Raw genomic sequence first — 23,251 nt, 5'->3', positions numbered from 1 at the left:
CCCAGATGAAAACCCACAAGAAAATGTAATTAGTGGAACAAAATTTAGTGCATATGCCCCATGGCTAGTTTTTACATTGCAGCAGCCTTGCTGTTAATTTTTCTTCTTCTTCATACTGAAAACAAGAGACTATCAAGTTAGGTACCTAATCACATCACAAAATTAAGCCTTATCTTCTAGTGCTTCAATATTTTTTTTTTTTTTTTTGTTAAATAATATTTTTAAAGGGAACAAATCCTCTTTTCATTAAGAAAGTAAACCAACCACGCTTATAAACTTTGACCTTGGATTGTAATCTGGCAGGACCCCACTCATGGAAACACACTCACTGAAATAAAACGGTCAACTTTCTTTAGTAAAGGTTTGTAGAATCTGGCTTATGGTTCATCAAGTTTCAGGCCAAAGCAAATTTTATAGCTAAGTTATAAATATTTCAGAAATGGGGAGCATAATGAAAATGCTGACACATCCTTAACCATAGAGGCATAAGCAGCACAGTGTTATAATCTGGCAGTGTGATTTTGACAGTGGTTATACAATAATGCAATCCAGGCCTGGAGCACTTTCAGCTAAATGTATCAATATGAACCTAATTTACTTAGACCTTCATGTAGTCATCCACATTAAAAACCTCTATCACTCTGATGTATGGATCAAGACAGTTTCTTTCTCCCTGATTTATTTATTTATTTAAAATACACAATAAATAGACAGAATATTAAATTGCTGAGGTGGTGTTTCTTCAGTCTTTTCCTTAGACCACCATTTACTAAACAATATCATAAGAGCTATATATCCTTCAGAGTGTTAATATGTAACCAGAACAAACAGAGGACATAGGAAAGGTGGAGAAAAGTTAGATATATAAGCAAGAAAAAGTGAGTTATTGATTTTATTGACTGGTCTGTTAACTTCTGACATTGCAATAAAGCCTTATTTATTTGTATACAGAAGACTCAATTACACAGATACATATCATTTTAACAACTGGGTTATTTACAGGAGAACTGCAGCTTCATAAATAATATAGACTTGCATTTCTCAAGCTGATGTTTATCCATTGTTACCATGTAGGGAATTGTGGTGTCCACAAATGCTCTTTGGAGGAAAGTCATTAGAATAACATTAAGTAAAAACAATGCTATTATAATAATACATGTGTGATGTACACTAACTCAAGTGGTGTGCTTCACAATGACTAAAATAAAACCTATTGCATCTTGTTTTCTGTGTACAACTGTCGTATATATTATGGTAAAAGGCTGGATTTTCCCTGGAAGCTCTTTAAATACTATTTTAACTGAGAACATGGTAGGTTGGTTTTGGGCTTTTGCTCGGGTTTTTTTTTAGTGTGTTTTCAATCCAGATCAAGGTTTGAACCCAGACATCTTTTGCTGAGTGAAATCTACTTAGTGTGTTATCATCTGAATAATCAACAACCCCTACAGAATGGCAAAGTGAGCAACCTGAGTGATGGTTAATGGGTTGACTGATTGTGACCAGAACCCAGTTTGAGATTATATACTCAGTAGTCAGCCAATCTTGCTTCCTTCAGCAGTCCTTCAGTAGCCAGTATGTGCAGAGAGTTAAAGAGAGGCGAGGTGATGAGAGTACGAGCTTTTTGTGCCAATGTGAGGGTGCAACGGAGACGTGCAGTGGCTTTGTCCCAAAGACAAGAAGAAGTTATCCCAGATATCTGAGTGCAGATTCCTTCGATGAGGAGGTGGGGCAACTCCAGAGCCCAATTGCACAAACACTGCACCACGTCCAATACATGTGTTTGCCATGAAGAGAGTGTAGTGTCAGATGAGAACAAGTCTGAGACTGGAGGAATTGGGATGCTGGCAATACCTGCTGATGCAGCCCTCTAATCAACATGCCTCTTTGGTCCAGAACTTTCTGAGCTCTGAGGGTCCAACAACACTCTGTGTGTGTGAGATGAAAGGAGCTGGTAGAGGTCTTATAGGAGTTCTGTGATGTTTTGGCATTGAGCCTAAACCTTGCTTTTGCCAGATTAGTACCTGAGCCTTCTTTCCTTTATGGTAGCCATAAGAGATGGATGGTGGAAGTTTTGGCTATTTCAAACCAAACCAGGCTGTCTTTTGCATATCCTCAAAACCGAGAACACTTAAGATATTAAGAAGGCCATGGCATTCCACCCCCATAAAGCACATCAGATGTGCTGAACCATTTGTTGTCTGCCAAAAGATCGGACTTGTAGGAAAGGTGGGCCCAGGGTCTTCTTTGCTCCAGGTCCTCTGTGCTCCACTGTGGCCAGACACAAGACGGCTTCTGCCTAGAAGCCACACAGCTGTGCTGGGGAGGCACACAGAGTGCATGGACAGAGCACCTCGTGAGCACAGCTGTGTGGCTCCCACAGCAGGACCAGCTTCTCTCAGCTCAGCTGTGAGTATGGACAAAAAAGTTCAAATCTGTTTGTCTGTTTGCATTTCTAGACATTGGCTTTTTTTCTTTGTAAATATAGCTGGATTCTTCTGAAGTGTTGTAGTGGTAAAAATCAGATAACAAAGCTCTTACGAAAGTACAGAATAATTAAAAAATGTTTTCTTTACAAGCATTTTTAGAAGGAATCAGCGATTACATTTTGCCCAACTCCAAATTATGTTTAGTAGGCACGTACACATAGTCTGAGATCTGACATAATCCTCAAAATAAATAATATGACAAATGGAAGCTGATGCTGGTTTTGTGTTGTTGTGTAATGGAGTTAGAATAATGACAGGACAATAATATAATAGAATTCTGCAAAGCCCTCACTCTACTTGACTTTAAGTGGAAGTAAAATCTTAGAAATGAGAGGACAATAAAATAATGCTTTGTAAAAAGGATAAAAGAATAATGTTACCTAAGTCTATTAGTGACATAACACACTATGAATGCACTTAAATTAATAGCATCTTTTACCAGTAGATATTTTTCAATTACAGTAATGCTGAAAAAATAAACACAACAATAATATAAAGATGAAAGGGATGTAGGGAACTAATTTGTTTTAAAATATGTATCTATATATAGAGAGGCATACATATCTAGATGAACACAAGCGTTTTCATGGATTGGAAACAGTTTGTATATTCCATATAATTTAATCCTGTTAGGATGAATCACAGTGCCCTCTCTCACTCTTTGAAGCAAGTTGCCTGCCACTTGGTATTTTGGCGAAGCTGAGCTGTGTGGCTTCTTTTTGCTTTTTTCCTTCCTGCACGGCATGTTGTTACAGAGAGGTCTTGCCATGACAAGGCGTTGCTAACCAGGAGATCTTTCGTGCAGTATGACTGTCCTGGATATATGTCTCTTACGTGTAAAGCTTCTTTAACCTCTGGTATATTCTTAACCTTTCCTAAAGAACTAATCCAATACATGTGAAATCTGGTGGGCGTCTGACTCACGTAAAGGCAGGATCAACATATTACAGGAGGTAAACCGCTTGGTCATTGCCCTGCAGTTCTGTTTTAGGGTATTTTTAATGTGTGAAAGACCATCTTAGTGGTTGCTGAAGAGTGCTATACTATCATTGTCTGGAAAATAGCTGCTCAAATTCACGAGACAGACAGGATGATATTGCTGACTACTAGTTCTTCAGGTTTGTTTTGGTGTGGTTTGCTTTTTTTTTTTTTTTAAATAGATTTTTAGCTTTTAGTCTACAGAGGAGAGAGGGAATGACATTGGGTGTGGTGCAGGACCCATGCTGTTTTAAACTTGGTTTAGTGACGGTCAGTCTTGACATAGCTTGCAAGACCTGGTTGGCAGGCTGAATGCTCTTTAAAAACAGATAAATATAAAGCATTTAGGAACTCCTAGCAAAAGCTCCTTGTAAATAGTCACTACAATTGATTTCAGGCAATAATAAAGAGACAGAAGTTAATTCCGTTTAGGATTTACAAGATCAGGACGCATGCATACCACGAGTTTCTGCAGCTCCCAGCCAACACTTTCATTTGAAATAATGGCTCACCCTGCTGAGCCACATCACGAGAACTTGCTGCAGATATCAAATGGCACAGGCTGCTTTTGAAGGGGGAGGGCTGTTGAATTTTTGTAGCTAGGAATTTCTGAAGGTACATGTGCAGCTAAATAGGTTTATAATGTAGACTTGCCAGTTTTGTGATTTAGTCTGATCTGGGAGCATTGTCTCCTGCATACAAAGTTGCTGCCGCTGCTGAGGTTTCCTCCTGGATGTCGACTGGACTCCTACAGTATGCTGCTCTGTGGGATGGCTCTTTCAAGAGTCTCAATAAAGTCTGAACAGCTGAACAACCTGTAATGAGACACTTGATGGAGCTGCCCCACAGGGCTGTGTAAAGACCACAGCAGAGAGTGTGAAATTGTTAAAGACACCACAGGGCTGAAAACAGACAGTGAACTCAGTAGCAGGAGCGATAAACCACTGTGGCCTGACGACACTTGCTGATCAGGATGCTCCAGCAGAAGTTTACATGTGTTGTGGGGTGCATTTTGCTATATGCTGGCTTTGCTGAAGATCTAAGTGCCAGGTGCTTTTACTGGGTTTAACTGAATGCTTCCTCCCTTAACTGGATATTCCCCACTCACCAAAAGAGATTATTTGAATTTCTAAACAAGCTCTCTCAGAGGACTGGTAGGACACTGTGTTCATCCCCTCTCCATGTTATGGTTTTTTCTTTCCAGTCCTTGGAAGGTCTCAAAACCGTGAGTTAAATTTCTGGTATCAGCCACCTACCCGTGCCTTATCCTTTGTAAATAAGTTTATCAATGTAACTTCTAAAGAGCAAAAGATGTCAGACATGCGACCCCTTTGTTCCACCCAGAAGCCTGAATTACTCTGTACCAGATGCTGTCCACGTTTTGCCTGACTTTCAGTAGCCCAGAGTGCCAGCAGCCAAGCCCATAATACGTAAATTGTGCAAGGCTCTCCAGGCAAACAGCAATGTATATGACTATAAGATATCATTATAGTCTAACTTATTTTGGGGAGGGTATAGGAATCAGATAGGGAGGGTGAGCATCAGGAAGCTGGGGTTTTTCTGGAAAGCTTGTCCTCTGCATGCATAGATAAACTCTGTAAAAATCATAAAGAAATCTTAGTTAGCTATAAAGATGGCAAGCTGTAGCGGTTGTCCCAAAATAGATGTTCTTTAATGTGCTCACTCTTTGGCATTTAGTAAGCTTCCAGGGATGGAAGGAAAGGAAAGTTTAATTTAGAGAAGCCTCCTGCCCTTCTTAGCTAGGGATCAGCTGCCCAACATGAAATAATAATGCATTCCACTGTCCATCTTCTGGTAAGTAACCTTTATCATCGTTGCATTCACTGGCACTAACAGCAAACAGTGAGTATGAAATGTTGTATGAATTCAGGGAAAGCTGATAGGGTCTTTGTGACCTTAATGTGATTATATTTGTGCTAATGCGTACAGTATAAAAGAAACTAGAACTCTCAATATGAAGGGTCCAATTCATAAAAAATGTATGTACCATTAACAAGGGATTTTTATGCACTGTACGTAGGGGGTGAAGAAAAGTAGAATAAGTCTATTTTGAATAAAGAACATACTTTTGCAATTATATCCCTTCACATTTTCTGCAGTAGTGACGCTTCTTTTCTCACATGAAGTATCTGAAGTGGAAGAATATTCATATAGGCACCAGTAAGAAAAAAAAATCTCACTTGGGGAAAAGAGAAAGAAGAAAAAACAAGAACAATGAAAGAGGAGCAAAAATAAAGATGGGAAAGAAGAAAATTTAAGACAATTGTGGAAGATGGGTTTTTGCATTATCTGTGATTTTTGTGCCTCGGTATGGTAGCTTTTTTGTTTGGTAGTAAATATAACTGCTGGTTGCCCAGGAGAAGTTCTCTAATATGAATCACTTTAATAACCTGATTTTCATTGTAAACAGTCATGGAGTTTTAATGTTATCAGTCCTGATGCAGAAAGATGCAGGTGTGTAAATACAAGCCAGACTCTGTGCTTATGGGTAATGAGCACAGTGATTTTGGCTACCTTATGTGTCTTGCAGAAGACCCTTTAGGAGAAAATATCCCCAGGGACCAGGGAAAGACAAGATTTTGTGCTCTGCTGGCAGAATGATTTTGAGCTTTGCAGTGATTTTGGTGGCTTTGCAATAGCAACTGTGTGGCAGTTTCAGATAAGTGTAAAACTGAGGGATTTTACTTAAGTACTGAATGATACAGTCAGTAAAGCAAATCTGCTATATGCATTCTGCTGTCTAATTCAATCTATTTGATATGCAGGATTTTAGGTTTTCTGTACAGGATATTGCATTGACATATATGTCAATATGGTAGATCAATATGGCATTTCCTTATCACACCACAAACATTTTCAAAGGTAAACTAGAAGGTTTTTGTAGGGGAAAATTAGGAGTGAGACTTCTGTAAGCTGAGACAATCCGATGCTGTGGAAGATAAGCATGGTACTTGTATGTTGTGCTAAAATGATCGAACAGTAAAGTAATGATATTGACATTGCAACATTGTTAGGTTTCAGAGTGAACAGGTACTGGTGATAGTTCTGCATGCATCCAGATCTCTGAGTGCTTGGTTTTCTTTCTGAGGCTGAAATCACCTCAAAATAAAAGCTTAGAATCTGAAGTAGAGGTCAACAGGAAAAGATGAATTGCTTAACGATCTGTGGGATAACCTGATACTTAGAGAACTTTTATACAATCCAGATAAGTGAATTGTATGCCACATCTTGGTAATGGACTGGAAGAAGACAACTATCTGACTACTTGAATTAAATATGAGAAGTCCAAGCTTAAATTCATACCTTTCAGCGGGTGATTCATTATTCTTATTTAGTTTCCGAGACTGATTTTCTTTGCTGAGCTAACAGGAATATCCCCTCTGATAACTGTAGGATAATACTGATGTAAAATGGATTCAGCATAAAATCTCAATTTTCTCTCCTGCAAGTATTGTAAAATTTAGATATGTTTGTGAAATTCTGTGTAGCAATCTGATTACTAAGGTTTTAAAATTACGGGATTTGGAAAGGTTTCCTACCTCATGTCCAACATCTGAGGCAGCAGGAAAATGAAAGTAGTGAAATTAAGAACAACAATATGGTTTATCATGGCAGACTGAGGATTGTTTGGAGGGTATGTAACGTTTTTTTCATTATCAGCTGCATCTTTTTCTTTCAGCTATTAAATTTTGTTCAGCAAGATTGCTCCTGGCATAATTGCTAACAATTAAGGGTTCATTTAATGAAGAGCTGAGTTACTTTAATTAGAGATGATGGACTTTCACACACCATACCAAATTTGAATATTGTCAGTCGGTCTATTTACTTCATTTAAAAATGTTATCTTTTTTCTTCTGGTAATATGGCTTATGATCTAAATGCAGCTATATTATATGCTTAGACCGTGAGCTTATTAGTTTTAAAAATGTAAGACACTATTTTCTCACAGTCGGTATTTTCACTTTGATGATTCCATTCTTAAAGCTATATCTTTAATGTGAGTTCACTCAACGAGTAAGAAAAAACGTCTACTCTTGATTTCTTATTGTTACAGTTACTGAGAGATAAATACAAGTAATTAAATGTCACATTGTGGAACTGTATCTAAGGATTTTAATATGTTGCTTGAAATGCTGTATTCTTTTATTAATGTTGACTTGTTTAAAATATTTGCTTAAATGAGTATCTTGGAAGGATTTATGTATTCTTTTGATTACTGAATATGTAGTATTATTAAATCTGATCCTGCTTGTTTTTCAAAAGCATTGAGTACTAAAGAGAGGTGGGCCAGCAACTCCTGGGTTCTGATACAGATGCGAGAGACACTGAATTAATTCTTGAAGACCATGAGGGACTTATTTATGTCCAGATCATCTGCTGAGGCCAGTCCTGTGCTTTGGTTTGAGCACTGGCTTTGAGTAAGTTTTGGTGCAGAGTTGGAGAGGAGACCCCCGTGCGCCGCACGCCTCAGAGCAGCCACAAGCACACATCTGCAGATGAGCTGGGACATCCAGGACAGAGCTGGATGTACGTGTTTAATGCACTCCATCCTATATCCCGTAATCCGCTTTGGTGTAGACACACGTGCCGGTCAGCTGCAGGTTCCCCGCAGGCGTCCAAGCCGGTGTGAGACAAGGGCCGCTGGGACGGGTGGCGCATCCCATTGTGGGTGCTGGGGAGCACAGAGCTGCTGGCAGCCCTGGAGCAGCCAAGGAGACACAGAGCCCTTTTGTGTTTTGACTCGTGCTTTCCTGAACAGCGTCACTCCAGCTGGGGAGATCTAGCTGCATAAATCTTGCTGGCTTGAGAATCTGGATCCGAGTCCTTCTGTCCACTTTGCTCATTTGCAAAGTGGGGATTAGAGCGTTCCATCCTTTGTGGGGCACTGGGAGATAAAGGCATTTAGAACTGAATTATCTGTTGTGTTTCTGAAGGTGTGTAAGAAACAAAAAGGAAGTAAACTGTGGAAAGCCTGTTTATAACTAGTGCATTTATAGTTATATAATGATTTTGTATGTGGCTCAGAGGCCTTGTGATGTGGATTTTTTTTTTTCCTTCCAGTGTTTCTCTTGTGGTTTTCTTGTTTTCAAACCAGGTATTGTTCAACAAGGTTTTTCGCTTGGTTTGGGGAATTCCCTCTGCCTCCTTTTTGATAAGGGGAGAAGAAGGTTGCCTTTGTTTTACTTAGCTTTATTTTAAATAATATTTTATTTTAAGAGGGTTATTTTACAATGTTTACAGTGTGCTTCAATTTTTTATTGTGTCATGCCCTCCCAGCCCCTTGGTGGGATGAGAGGTGAGTGTATGTATTATATAATTTATAATTAATTTATGATGAATCACATATGATGAATACTGCTTATTAAATATTAAAGCCTTGTCTACAGTCATGGCCATACCATGACAGTGGCACTCCTGTCTGTTCATACGGTACTACTGAGCAAACTCATTGACTTAGGCTGCGATGGCAGCAGTTGCTTATAAATGAGAGAAGTCTCAGCAACCTGCTTGGACAGACAGTGTGATGGAGAATTTCTTCTCTGTCCAGAGTAGGTGCCCTGTTGCTGCCTGCTCCCTGCCCCATGAGCAGCAGCAATTGGAGGTGTCATTGAGAGTATAGTCGTAGTGAAGAGAGAAGATGCTGCTGGTAGCTGCCCAGCTCCATAGGGAATGCTGTGAGTCCTGGTTCCTCGCCACTGTGCCCCTTGCTGGTAGAAAGCTGAGCAGCGTTGGAGGAAAACCTAACAGGAGGTGATGGCCTGGATCTGGACAAGTGGAAAATCTAGGCTAAATTTTCACAGGCCACTTTTATTAGTGACGACTGGAATTTGGACAGGGGAATAATTTACCTGCAGAGGTCATTCCAGCATCTGGAACTAATGAACTCCTAAACAGAGGTGGTAAAACAGAGGGGGAAAACAATGCAGGGGATTGTGCACTGCCGGTTTAGGGCAATGGTTTTAATGAAGGTATTTTTACAAGTTAGCAGCAATGAGACTGTGAATCAGAAATAGTAGCTGTGACACAGAGCTCTCCCGACTCCTCAGATCCCCTGAAATCAGGGAATCCACACGGTCAACATTATACAGCATAAAAGTAGCCTTCTGTCTGTGTTTTGTGCTCTGCCTTGCCTTTCCAGGAGCTTTGACCTGTGCGTCTGGCTGAAGATTGTGTACAGTAAGGAACAAATGCTGTCACCCTGTGTGATGCAACAGAACTTAACCCCCAAATCCTCGCTTTGCTGTATTTACTGCCCGCCCAGCAGGCAGATTTTCCTGTGCATTTTGAAAAAAATCTCGACTCATGAGTGGCTGTACAGCAGGTAGATTAGAAGCAGTACAAAAGGGGAACGTGAGAATTTTGGTCTGAGAGTTGAGTGGGCATAATTTCATATAGGGTGCTATGTAAGACCGCATTCATGCACATGTGTGTGCTGCTTTGCTGAGATGCCCGCATCATATGGAAATGGAGCTAGAAGCAGCAGGCAGAGCATTTGAGCACTGAAATAAAAAGATACATCATCTGCAATGAGTGACCGTATGAAAGGAATGCAATCCTAAGTGATTCCAATCAGTGCAATGCGAAAGGAAATAAGTGTATTTAATTTTTGCTTTATGGTCCTGTATAACCCCCTTGTACTACATACAGCTTGTGAGACGAAATGTTGCCAAATCCTTAGGGTACAGATAACAGAAGACAGTGGTTCTTAGGATAGTTGCACCGTGGAAAGCATAGGCATATTTATTCAGAACTTCTTATTTATTTTCTGAGAGCTCAAGCTATTGTAGTTGCAATAAAACATAATTCTTGTCAATATTTTACTCCAGTTTTGTTCTTCTCCCAAGGCTTTCATAGGACAATTTAATGACAGATTTTCAGGAGCTCATTTTAATATTAATTAAATCACACACACAGACAAAATTCTAAGCCCTTAAAATTGCATAAACAAAATTGATTTATAAGATTTGATCTTGATGGGGACTGATATGTTTGTTGGTATTGAGCCTTTGATCTAATATAACTTTATACATACAGCGGTGATGAGGAGATTAAAAAAAAACCACTGTAACAGTATGTGGACATTACCAAAGGTAAAATTGTGTTTAGTAACATAGCACTTTGTTTTGTGTAGGAAGAACCCCTACTAAAGAAAATGTATCTTTGGTCTTAGGGGTGGCAGCAGTGCTATGATTGTAACGCATTTGAAAGAAAGAGTTTTCACTGAATCTCGCATATCTAGTTACATTTCTTTTTTTCAAGTGACTCAGATGAGTAAATTACACATAAAAGATTTAGTGACTGGGTCTCTTTTTGTGTGTTATTAAGCAATTGTTGGAGCCCTCACTGATTATAGTAGGTCACCTATTCTCATTATGAAATGAAAGTGGTCATTAAAATGCCAAACATATTTTTATAGAACTCACTTTATAAAATGTCAGCAAGTCTACATGTTTTTATTAGTTCCAAATCAGATATTTCAATAGACCATTTGTAAGTATTCCCAAAGCAACATCCATTTCTGACTTTTTGAGACCACACAAAAATATTACAAATTAATCAGGTTTTCAGACTTCTGCATAATAACTCTGCACTTTTATTGTTTAATCCTATTCTAAAATGCTGTTTTGATTGACACTTTGCTGTAGAGATAGAAGTCAATTGAATAATACGTAGCAGTCAATTTTATTTGTACCTTAATGTGCTGAAGTATTTTTTTCCCCCACATTTCCATTATTTATAAGTCTGTCCCCTTGGAGAATATATAGAAGAATTTGTTTTAAATGAGCTGATAATACCCTCTTTAAAATTTATAAGTATGACAGAATCATTTCCTTTTTCTTTGCTGCACCAGGCTGTGCCAATAAACCGGTTTTGAATTGTCTTGCACTAGCTATCCATGGGACAAACGCTGGAGAAGAGCATCTCCTTAAGGTTTACTTAGAACAGTATTTTAGCTGAAAAAAATAGCAGAAAAGAAGCTTTTGTACCAGCCGGGAAACCCGATGCCGTTGCCAGGATTTTCTTTTTAAGAGACCACAGTGCTCTTGCAGCTACTTTTGATACCTGTTGTCATTCTTTCAGCTTCGAAGATAAATGTGGGCCTCATCGTGCCTGAAAAAGTTTGTGAATCAATGCGAGTCCTTCACCCAGAGGAAATGGAAGGTTGGGACATAGTTTTGAAAACATCTTGGTACTTTCTTCCAATGGATAGGACGTTTTTCTTTCTCCTTTTCAAATCTGTTTTGAGACTTCAGTGAAATCCAGTAGGGCTGGACTGTGTTCTGTGCTCAGAGAGTCATTAGTGCCCAGCATACAGTTCAATTGTTGGATATTGATCATCTCAATAAATGCTGGAAATCCTTGGGTTTAGAGAATTTTGCTCGCCCCCCACATGCAATTTATAAAACAAGCTGTCATTTGGGTGCATACCTGTTTTCAGTTTTCATAATGCCTTTTTAGTGCATATAATACAGCCTTCGCTGCCTCAGTAACTGACAAAAGAAAATACTTTATTAAGATGCAAAGTAGATGTGACTTGATTGTTTTTCAGATAATTTTTGCTTTCAGAAATTAGAATGGCTGATGCTCACCTAAGCGTAAAAAATGCAGTTCCCACACACGCGGAGTGCTCATGTTCTGTATGTAAATTGATGTATAATGCAACCCACATTAGCTGGGTTGATGATAGCTTCAGTTTCACTGCTGTCAGATTTTTGTAGCTCCTTGAATGAGCTGGCTGGCCTGAATGAATGTTAGCATAATTTATGCAGCTGATAAGTGATTTGAGTGCTTGAGTTATTGATAAAGCACTTTAACATATCATTTTCAGCTTGATGTTATGTGACATCAGAGTAGAAGGTAATGTGCCGGTCCCTGGGCTTGATATTAAAGTCAATCTGCTCTTTGAATTTCAGAGGCCAGAGGAAACACGGTGCTGCCTGACACGAGCCCAGCAGACCAGCACCAACCCAGTCAGTCCCATCCTGCATTCCCTGTTGGGCCTCAGGTCAGTATCTTTCCTTTCGACTAACTGAGATGTGAAATTTGATGAAAAGTAAATAACTGTGATTCATCATCTTTGATCTGTGTAATGTTTGGTTTCATTTAGTGTTATAAAAAAGAAGCATGTGTGTATTGTGTATATGTCTTTAAAGTTATTTCTTTGTTAAGATAAGATTTTTGTGTGTTTTTCTAAAAGAAAACCTAAGTAGATTTGAGTATGTAGGAGGTTAAAATATTTGAATTCCTTATACAAGTTATTTTTTAAATACATGTCATAATTTAATATTAAAAAGCATGTGGAATTTTAATGCAGCCTTATTGGCTCTGATAGTTCTGCCTGTCACACATAGCTCCTGCATTAGTAAAGGCATTTCATTATCTTTTATGCCAGCTATTTCTTTTCTTTAGAGCAAAATGTAGGCATGATAGTATGGCACTGTAGAACTTTTTAAAAGATTTCCTATGTCACTTCACAGTTTTATGCAAGTTCAGCCATACTCTGAGAAGATACTTCACTTCCCAGGACAGTGTTGGTCCACATAGCTTGTGGTAATTGTTGTTGCAGTGTTTTCAGCTTTTAGCGATCAGTATACAACTGGGAAAATATGGGAAGTGTTGGCAGTTAGGTAGTTGTAGGCTGACTCAGGTTGGGCCTTCTTGTGTTCATAAATTATCTTCAGTGCACGTGTAACAAACATTCCAATCTCGATTCACCTGGGGTTGCTGCAATGCTACACGATGGTAAGGCTTACAGCTTCAGCCTGTCGAGTTTGTCAAAACTTTCTGTGTTGGTGAAAATGTGTGCTTTAAGATATTGGGAGCAGTGCATGTCCATGATGGAACACAAAAGGATCCCACGCCAGAAGAGTCACAAGTGTGTAATACCAAGCTATTCACAGTAAAATGGGCTTGCTGTCTGTGTTTTGTTACAGCCGTTACTGACAGCCCAACAGTTGGCCTCAGCAGTAGCGGGGGTGATGCCGGGAGGCACTCCAGCCCTCAATCAGCCCATCCTTATTCCTTTCAACATGGCTGGGCAGCTGGGGGGCCAACAAGGGCTCGTCCTAACTCTACCTACAGCGAATCTCACCAACATCCAAGGGCTGGTAGCAGCAGCTGCAGCAGGAGGCATCATGACTTTGCCATTGCAAAATCTACAAGGTAAGCCATGTTTAGCGTTTTTTTCAACAGGTTCTTTTGCCTGTTTGTTTCGTTTTATCTCTCTCTTTTAAACTGAGTGATCTCTGTTTCAATGAAATGTTGCTCTTGATGCATATTGAAAGTTAATACTTGGATTGTTTTTGAATACTTGAGAGATACTTAAAGGATATTTGCATTTTTTTAGAACAGATTGGAGGTTGGGTCTGAGATTCTATGGGTCAGTAATGTATAGTACTCTAATGATTCATTAGGCTTTTCTGTCATCAGTGATCAGTGTTCCCTACTCACAGTTCACTTTAAAATTTCAAACGACTGTATGAAGACAAGTATTCTGTTTCACCACTGCTGATTAGGGTACTTGAATGAATGGGGGAACCTAAAACCACAGTATTGCATGAAAATCACTTTAGAAGGCTTTTATTTTAAAATTAGAGTTTTCTCAGCTGCCATTAGTGCCCCAGATATGCATTCTTGTTCTTGCTGTGGGATGTCTGCTTTATAAATAAGGTTCTGCCATCCTTATCCGAGCTGTTGAGGAAGTCATATGACTCCCAAATCACCAGCAAAAAGTGAATCTCTCTATGTATCCTTCCTGTTGTCTGGGATGTACCGTGTTTGCAACAGTTCTGCCCGCAGATATCTGCTGCATTCTTCCTGTGACTTAAAATCAGACTGAAAAGCAGTTCTGTAAGATCCCTGTTCTTCAGTAGTATTCTCTGCTGTTCAATCAACGTGTTTAACATGGCTGGAAAGAGTAATAAATCCGAACACACAATATAAAATACAGATGTATTTATTTACTACTCCTATTATGTTGATTGCTTCTCAGAAAGCAGTCAGAAAGCTGAACAGAACTGAACCGAGTATAGCAAGATAAGTGTTAGCCAAATCTTACAAGAGAATTGCACAGCTTTAATGGAAGAGGGTGGTAAAGAAGGGATTGTCCAGTGTGAAAGTGATAAAGGTGTGAGCAGGAAGTATCAAAATAAAGCTTTAGCTCTTTCAATTTATGTATTTATTTATTTTTATTTCTAGCTGATGGAAATGGTAGGAAAAGTTTTCCTTGAATGGAAGGGTAATTTTTAAAAATGAACGCTCTGCACTGCACCCTAGTTTTAGTTATTAAAGTCTGGTGTCTGTTGATTACCAGATGAATTGTTTGAAGCACCAAATCCTACAGGTTGTGAAACAGAGAACAGGAAGAGACAGCTTGTGTTGAACAAACTCCCTTACAAACCACATGCATAGTACTCTCACCTGTTGGAGCAGCTACTTGCCTTTACCTTGTGCATGTTTTAAAGTTTAATGTCAACAGACCTCTCTTATCATAGTTGTAAATGGTTTTCACTTTAATGTTTAAAATAATGTCTCTCTCATACCATTAAGCTGCACCAAAGAACCTGTCATTCATAAATCATAGATGAAAAGGACACACTAATGCACAAATTTTACTTGTTTAAAATTTGAGAGTGCATGTAAAGTAGGGAACTGGAGATTAAAAAAATAATGCAGGAACAGGAGCGGGTAAAAGCAGATATAACAAAGTGAAGGGGAAGTGGCTTTTTAGCGTAGGTGGGTGATGAAATCTTAATGAAGAAACAGGCATTATAAAAATGTATCCTTCCACCCTGGAGTGCTGCAGGTTATAGTTGCTGGGTATGTAGTATTATAAATAAATATAAGCTTGTGCAGTTCTTACGTCATTTATTCACCCCATGTTGCAAAGCTGGAGGGTAGAGATTAAGCCAAGCAACCTTTGGTTTTTGGATTAGCCATGGGTGTCTAATTGCTGGTGAAAAGACGTAACTCCGCTGCCAATAAATTTTGCAAGCAATGACCTTACCGGATGAAAAGGTTTCCTCTATAATCTTTACTGGTAAATAGGAGCATGAAATCAAATAGGGACTTGCTGGAGGATCAGGTGCAGTTCCTTGTCTATGGACGTAATCACATCTTCTATAAAGTAGATGAAAAGAACAGAACCCATGAATTCACTTAGTTGTGTTGGTGTTTGTCATCTCTGCCCTTCCCTCCTGATCCTCTAAGCAAGTGCCACTGTCCTCATTATTTGGAAGTGAAACCGATACGCAAGGAAACGAAGTAACTTGGTCAAGATAGCTCTTAAGAGCCCTGAATCACAGCTGTAAGCTTGTACTGCTTCCTATATAGCTTACTGCCCAATGCTGTATGAGTGAAAGTAGGAGTTGGGTGAGAGTTTCTAGAGAGAATGTCTTTAGCTGTGTGGTATCATCAGTTCCATTGCACCTGATTGATTTCTGATCCCTGTGTGTGGTTTTGTTGTTCTTGTTGTTTGTGTGTTTTTTGTTTTGTTTATGTTTTTTTGGTGGTGGTTATTTGAAAGATAATCATGGAATATGTGTACTGGCTTGTAGCCAGCACTTTTGTAGGTATACTCATAGAAACCAATGCTTCGACACAGTTTTGGTAATTCCCACCCTTTGGATGAAATCAGCCCGTATTCAGCAGCCTCCATCTCTATAAGTCTCACTGTGGCATGGTCAGCCTAGACAGCTGGGGGACGTGTTTTCATGCTATTTTCTATCTTATTACTCCTGTTGTTGTCACATCCTCTGTCCCTGAATTCCCAGTACAGTCAAGCATATATGTCCACAGCTCCTGTGATCTTGGACTTCTCCTGTCTTCTTCTCTCATCAGTAAACTTCTAAACCTCTTCATCACAAACTACCCCAGCGAGGTAACTCAAAAGACACCCTGAAGACTTTTTGAATAATATTTGAATTCAGACAAGTTCTGAACAAACAGAATACTTGAATGCATACTAAACATTGATTAAGGGAGTAATCCCACTACGTTTTGTGTGATCCACATATGCGTTCAACTGATTTTCTTCTCAGGGATTTTCAGGTGTGGTTCAAGGTGATAAGTGTGAGAACTCAGGGTGATGGGATAAAACAATGAAAAACTTTGCTTGTGGATAGAGAAAACATCATTCAGTGATAGGAAACATAGAGGAGATAGGCTAACTATTTAAAACAAGAAAAGAGGAGTTTCTTTAAAAATTCAAGGTGGGTAAAATGGAGTGATTAATGATATGGAAATTACTCACACAGTGTAACTTATTCAGTGAAATTACCTATTCTTCAGTTGTCAGTTACTTATAAATACGATTTTTTTTTTCAAACTTATTTGTGTTCAATCATTCAGTTGCTATATGGTCCTGATCTACCACTAGGTCAATAGGAATTTTGTTGCTGTAAGTGAAACGAGGTTTAGACTAAGCCTCTTTTAAAGCTACTTTTCTTGATATGAACTTGACTATATTCTGTTTGTTACATTTTGTCATTTGCCATACACACTGCTGTGCCATATCTGTTCCCTGAACAAATAAGTCAGATGTGCGTGAACAGAAGGAAGGTGAATGTGTAAATTCTTGCTGTGAAACTTATAAAAATATGTTGTACCTGGCTCCCATTAAGCAAATTTCATAGGCACAAGGAGATGCCAGAGGGTTGGTGTCAAAACAGAGCCATCTGCTTTAGAGTAAACAGAAATTCCTGAATATAACACAGATTCACCTATGGAACTTTGGCTTTCCACCAACAGTTCTTTGAAGAAAATGATAAAATCAACAACCATAACTTTTTACTGTGAGCCACTGAAAGCACTGAAGACAAAACCATCCAAGAAAGCTGTTGTCCCAAGAAATGTACCCACCAGTTTTTCCATCACCGTTTCTTAGAATCACAGCTGGAACACAGCCAATGCTTTTCTAACCAGCAAAAAATTTGGAGTTGCCACAGTAGCAATGGTAAAATTGTGAGAAAGGAAGAAGTGAGGCAGGTGCCCTACAGGACAGTGTGCTGCCTGTCGTTGCTATTAGTCTGTTGCTTCTTGGCCTGTCCTTAATGACTTGATGCAGAAAACACTCTGCCAGCTTTCCTTTTATGATCCAAACTGGTGTTCATCAATATTCAGCATTCTGTCTTCAAGAAATTTTTCTCTGTGCTGAACAGTTTCAGTTTCTGTATCTCCTTTGCCAGGTCAGGTTTCTCTAGGTTTTTTGGGGAGCGTGTTCTTTTTTTTTATTTTTGATTGCATTTATCCTCAAGTGTCTCTGCACAGGACTAGAAGTTGCTTAATCTCAGAGTCTTCAGGAATGCCTGCGAGCCGATATTCATGGAAACACATAATCTCCTTAAGCCTATCTGATTTTTATGTCTCAATGTAATATTTCTGTATATCTGAACAGAAAGATACCTTTTTGGTGGGCTGAGTTTGTTCTGTCTTGTTTTCTTACTATAATGTTTAACCCCATTAATTTCATGTTGAAATCACTGAGAAATGGGTAGGTATTCCAGTGCCGAAGAGTAGCTAAGGACTGTCCTCTCTATTTCATTCACTTTTCCATCACAGCCAAAGCAGTTTTGACTAAAAAGTTAATGTATTTTAACTGTCGTTTCAGTGTAGCATACATGGTTGAAATGAGAAGAAATTTGCATGGTGTTACCCAACAGCTCACTGCTGGCCACTCACGCACCATGGATAACAATTTGGTAGTCCCTCTGCAAGGGGTTAGCCCAAATACATTACATCACATGGCCCTGGCACAACAGTATTTTAGATATCTCCACTGATAAGAAGCTTGAATGACACTTGAACCTTGAAAGAAACCAACAAGTTGGAGATTCTGGCCTCATGGCACTGAAACTTTATGTATTTTATTTCCACTACACATTGTATGGTTCCTGAAGTGGATGTCAATAATTTATTTCCAAAACAGAGTTTCTCATTATTAGAGTTCTGAAAGAAATAAGAACAAACTAACCCCCCAAATCGTTAGCGAAAGGCTTCAGTGCTGAAAGGAAGCCTTGCATGGCTTATTAAATTTGTTATTTAAACAGCAGCAGGTCATATTTTAGCTGCAACACAATGGAAGGGGAAATGTATTAAGCATCTTGAGAGCTAGGAGACAGCCATTAAAATGTACTGATATGGGTAAAAACAGACAGTTGATGGTAAAAAAAAAAAAAATAAAGAGGCTTTTTGATGTGGAGATCAGTCAAATGAATGTTGGGTAAAGACAATGTTCACAAAAAGGAAAAAAAAAGTATTGTTTACATTTATTAGACCTTGTTTCATCTGTGTCATTAATTGTGCAACAGATAAAGTAAACATGCTCTGTCTCCGTTCTCTCATGTACACATACCTTAAAAATCAGGAATCAGAGAGATGAAAAACAAAAAAGAGACAGAAAAGCAAACTACAAGCCTCAATTGCTTACTGATCTAGAGTCCAAATTCCAGTATTTTAGAACATTTTCCCCTTTTTACTAAAGTGATGCAGTCCCTATTCATTTGTATTCCCCTTCAAGTAACATGAAATAGCTTTCAGACTCTACAGAAAGGCAGTGTTTCACTTATGTATTTTAATGAGCGCCAATGTCAGTAATAATCAAAATGATGTTTCACTTAGAGGAATAGTTTACTCCCAGGTACTTCTGCAGTGTACTAACATAACCAGAACAAGAATGACAAGAACCAAGAAAAGGAACTGCACTCGCTAGCAATTTCCATGAAGCCCTCAAACCAAATATACCTCCGCTATCGCTGTATAAATGCTGCACATAATGGAGCCTCTGTGAAGGGTTCACTTACACAAAGAAGGGCTCAGCCACCCCCTAAGATGAACCTCACTACTTTAGTGCGTGGAAAGAAATAGGAGAAATTTGTGCACCCTGAAGCACTCAGTGGTGTGCACGGAGCACCTATGGATTAGCAGCCACCACAGCAGGTTTCCTTAGGCTAACAGCTGTATCCCAGGCAAACCGTGTTGTAGGGGAACTGAAGTCGTAAGCAGAGATCCCTAAAGATAGGGTGGATATTAATAGAAGGTTTTGTGTTACTGTCTGGTCTCCCAAGAAATGTACTGTTTGGGAGGCCTAACGTGCTGTGGGAGAAAGGGCAAAAACTGCTTTTCTGAAGGCAGCACAGAAAGAACCTTACTGGGCTGGTTGGTTGTGGTTTTGTTTGTTTGTTTTTCCCCACCACATGAGGCTTCTCCTGTGGGAATGCTGTGGCCCCATGTTAATTGCTCATCTTGTTTAGTGGCAAATTGCTGCCTTCACAGAGGGAATGTGAAAGGTTCAGGGCTTTATTAGTTACTAGTTGTTTATTGATCACTCCCAGTGTGTTAGCTATTTGTTGTTTGGATTTTGTGCCCCATAAGTTAAAGGCCAACTATCAGAGGCATTAAAATGCAGTAGTCTTAATGCTTGTGTGCTCTGTTGTTGACTTACACCCACGATAGACCTCAGACATGCATATTTTTTCACTGCTGAGGGTTATGGAACAACATCAGTGAGGAGTAATGATGTGATGTAGATCAAATTAATTCTGAAATCGAAGTGTTCACACCTACTTAAACTTTGTGGGCCAAGTTTTGTCAGAGTCTAAGTTTCCAGACTTGTATGCCAAGAAGCAGATGGGAAAGACGGAAGTAGTTTACACCTCCCCAAAGTTTCCGCCAAAAACCTCTGGTTAACTACCCTCTAGCAGACATGACCACTAGGGCTAGGAGTTAAGGATTGCCTAGTATGAAAGACCTGGGCATTTCTGGGATTGTACCCCTTTATTTAGCCTTGACTTAGACCAATACTGCTCCTAGCAGGAATATGCTATGTGCAGGATTATAAACGAAATTTCTGTCAACCAGAACATGGATGCATTTTAATGCTGCTTTTAAAGTGTATCTTTGCACCTGTTTCCAGGAGTCTTTAATCTTCTTGAATTTAGACCGTGACAATTTAAATTAATGTAGGGAAAACACATTCCAATAATGTTAAGCATTTAACTTACTGTAATCCTATAAAAGCCAAGAAATTGCAAATGCAAGTGAAAATCCTAGCTAGTGTTTGTCACTCTATTCCTCACCTCTGCATTGCAGCGTGTATGTTACATACACGGGTCACATGCAAATAGATAGGGACATCTAGATCACATACAAATAGATACGTACATCTATATGGTATATGCATATGGGACTCATATGCTGTCATATGCTGATCCAAGACTATGTACTGCAGCAGAGTGAGTTGTAGAAGGATTACCAGGATAGATTTGTAGCCTTCACTCTTAATTTCCTTCCCTTAGTGGACTTAAGTCAGACATTTATAGTCTTTGTGGTTTAATTTCCTTTGTTTCTCCATAGTGTTTGTATTAATAAAATCCCTATGATTCATGTTTTAAAAACTCTCTGAATACAAACTTGTGTTCCTCATAGACCAGTGAGATTGTAATCAGGCACATATATATTTAAGGACTCACAAAAGCAACAAAGTCTTTATTGACCAACTGGGTTTCTGGGTGTTTTTAATAGTGTGAATTCTGAATACATGGAACATACAAGATAAATGCTTGGGAGCCAACTTTTTAAATTATTTTTTTTTTTTAAAGTCTATGTGGTTCTGAACCATACACCTTTTTATGGAGATCTCCTCTTCTTCTTCTTTTTTTTTTTTCCTAATTTTCATGGAAATTTCTGAAGGTACCTTATGACTTTCTTATTAAAATCTTAATTTATGTGTCTTGAAACATTTTACAGCTTTTAACTCCCCCCTGCCCCCCCCCCCCCTTTTTTTTTTCTTAGGACAAAAATTCTGTCTGTCACTGAGATTGCTCTAGAAATGGGAACAGAACCTGTCTGGTAACATCAGAAGCGATGAAAGTGAAATTTCCTTGGTTTTTCTCATCCCAGACCTCTATGCAATTTTATGTCCTTTGGGTAGAAATCTGTACTTATGGAGATCCGGAGGCCTCATTTTGCCGCTGATCCCTGAAGCTGCTTTCATTCCTTGACCGCTTTGTTTTTACAAGCCTGTTGCTCTGACAAATGTAGCAGAGAACGCAGACGTGAGCCCCGTGTTCTGCTCTGCGCTCCCCCCGAGATGTCCCGTGTGATGGCAGACAATTCATGCACGTTTTCTGCAACTCCCTGCCTGTAAATGCATGTGTGGATAGTTAGTGCTATGCTTTCCTACAAAGTGGCTTAAATCACTACTATCAGATGCCTTGAGCTTCTCAGGCACAGCTAGATCTTTGCTAAATATCCTAAATTCTTGAGTCTTGTTCTGGTTCATAGACCTAAAAGAGGCCAGGCTCTTCTTCAGTAGCTGCTGTAAGGTGAATTTTCCTTATTAGGGACCTGCAGTGACCTTTTCCAGCCTAAAGAAGGATTGGAAGTTTCCATCAATGTTAGTGAGATCCAACCCAATATGGGTTTTCAGACTATTGCCTGCTACAGGTTTTTTTGCTTTTTTTTATTTTAACATGAATATTGCTATTAAACTTAATCAACTGTAGGTCTGACATATCTCACAGACTCTTCTTTCACCTAGTTGTGTTTTGTGACGATAAATCATGCAATGCTAAAAATAAATCTTCAGCATAAAGACAAGTTTCTCATTCCGTTCCATAATTAATTCTATTCAAGTCAATGCAGATTTTTTTGATTCAGATAATCCGATCTTTGAATATCTTTCCCTTTCTGTTTCTCAGATCCCATTTCAGTCTCTTGTCCCTTTCCTCATCGAGTGCTGTTTCTGTCCATCCTTTTTCTATCAGCTTGTTTTTTTAAAGTTATTAATAATCCAGATATTCTTTGATGTATTTTGTAGTGTGCAGCTGATTTCCCATTACATCAGCAGTAATAAGTGAAAAAGAGGTAAATGTCTGGAGGTGATAAACCTGTTGTAATTTTCCCAGTATATTTGGGGTCCATATTTTAGAAGATACAGTTGTAACAGGACACAAACTCTGTCTAAAAAGGAAGGAAATTATAGTAGTACATTTTCAGGAAATGCACTTATTGGCAACCTGAAAGTTGTTTCTTTTATTTTGTTTATTTTTAAAGGATGAAACCTTTCAAAACAAAATTTTCTACATGTTTGCTGAAAACTGTAAGTCTTGCAATATGAACAGAGCAATCACTTTCAGATTTTCTCTTTGAGATTTAGCTTTTCCTTTCCCAAATCAATGCTTGTGAACTGTAAAGGAAATCAAGTCCCCTTCCAGCGCTGTAGCATCCTTAAAAAAATATTCAGTCCCAGCTTTTTTTTCCCCTGTTCATTTTACTGGTAACAAAATCAGTTCTTTATATCTTTGTTTTACTCTGCTTTAGCAGGAGTGGTAGTTCGAAGTTATGTCTTATGAAATTACATTTATCTAATATGAGCACCTTGGCCAGTTGCAACCAAAATTAAAATCATATACTATTTGTTCTGTTTGTCGGAAGAATATAATTGCTTGTAAGCGTAAGACTTAGCAAGTGTGGCTTTATGCATTTATGTTCCCATGAGTGCCATTATTTTAAAATTTCTTAGTGGTATTTATATATATTCAACATTTGACATCAGATAATTTGGGTTTGCTATGTTTGCAAGATAACTCACAAGGGAGAAAGTTGTATTAAATAAATAATAGAGATAAATTTTATCCTTCCATATATTTCAAAGCTAATGCAGCTAACTTGCAGTGGAATGGTAACATGAAGACACAGTGCTATAATATGATTGATTTGTTTTGACAGCAGCCAAATAATTGAGAGTGAAAGGTGTCAGCACAGAT

General features: G+C 38.7%; 1 protein-coding gene across 3 annotated transcripts in view; it reads left to right on the top strand.

Annotated features, from left to right (window-relative positions):
• POU6F2 (POU class 6 homeobox 2) overlaps window positions 1-23,251 on the top strand; it is a 305,926-nt gene that overhangs the window by 116,070 nt on the left and 166,605 nt on the right. For all 3 annotated transcript variants that reach the window (XM_021291174.2, XM_065052010.1, XM_065052011.1), the window contains exons 3-4: window positions 12,401-12,492; window positions 13,421-13,649. In XM_021291174.2, the coding sequence (XP_021146849.2) occupies window positions 12,401-12,492; window positions 13,421-13,649 (321 nt within the window). The remainder of the gene's footprint in view (window positions 1-12,400; window positions 12,493-13,420; window positions 13,650-23,251) is intronic.

Source organism: Columba livia, chromosome 2 (genome assembly GCF_036013475.1).
Source record: "Columba livia isolate bColLiv1 breed racing homer chromosome 2, bColLiv1.pat.W.v2, whole genome shotgun sequence".
Lineage (NCBI taxonomy): Eukaryota > Metazoa > Chordata > Aves > Columbiformes > Columbidae > Columba > Columba livia.
Note: the sequence above shows the minus strand (reverse complement) of the source record. Positions and strands in the feature narration are given on the sequence as shown.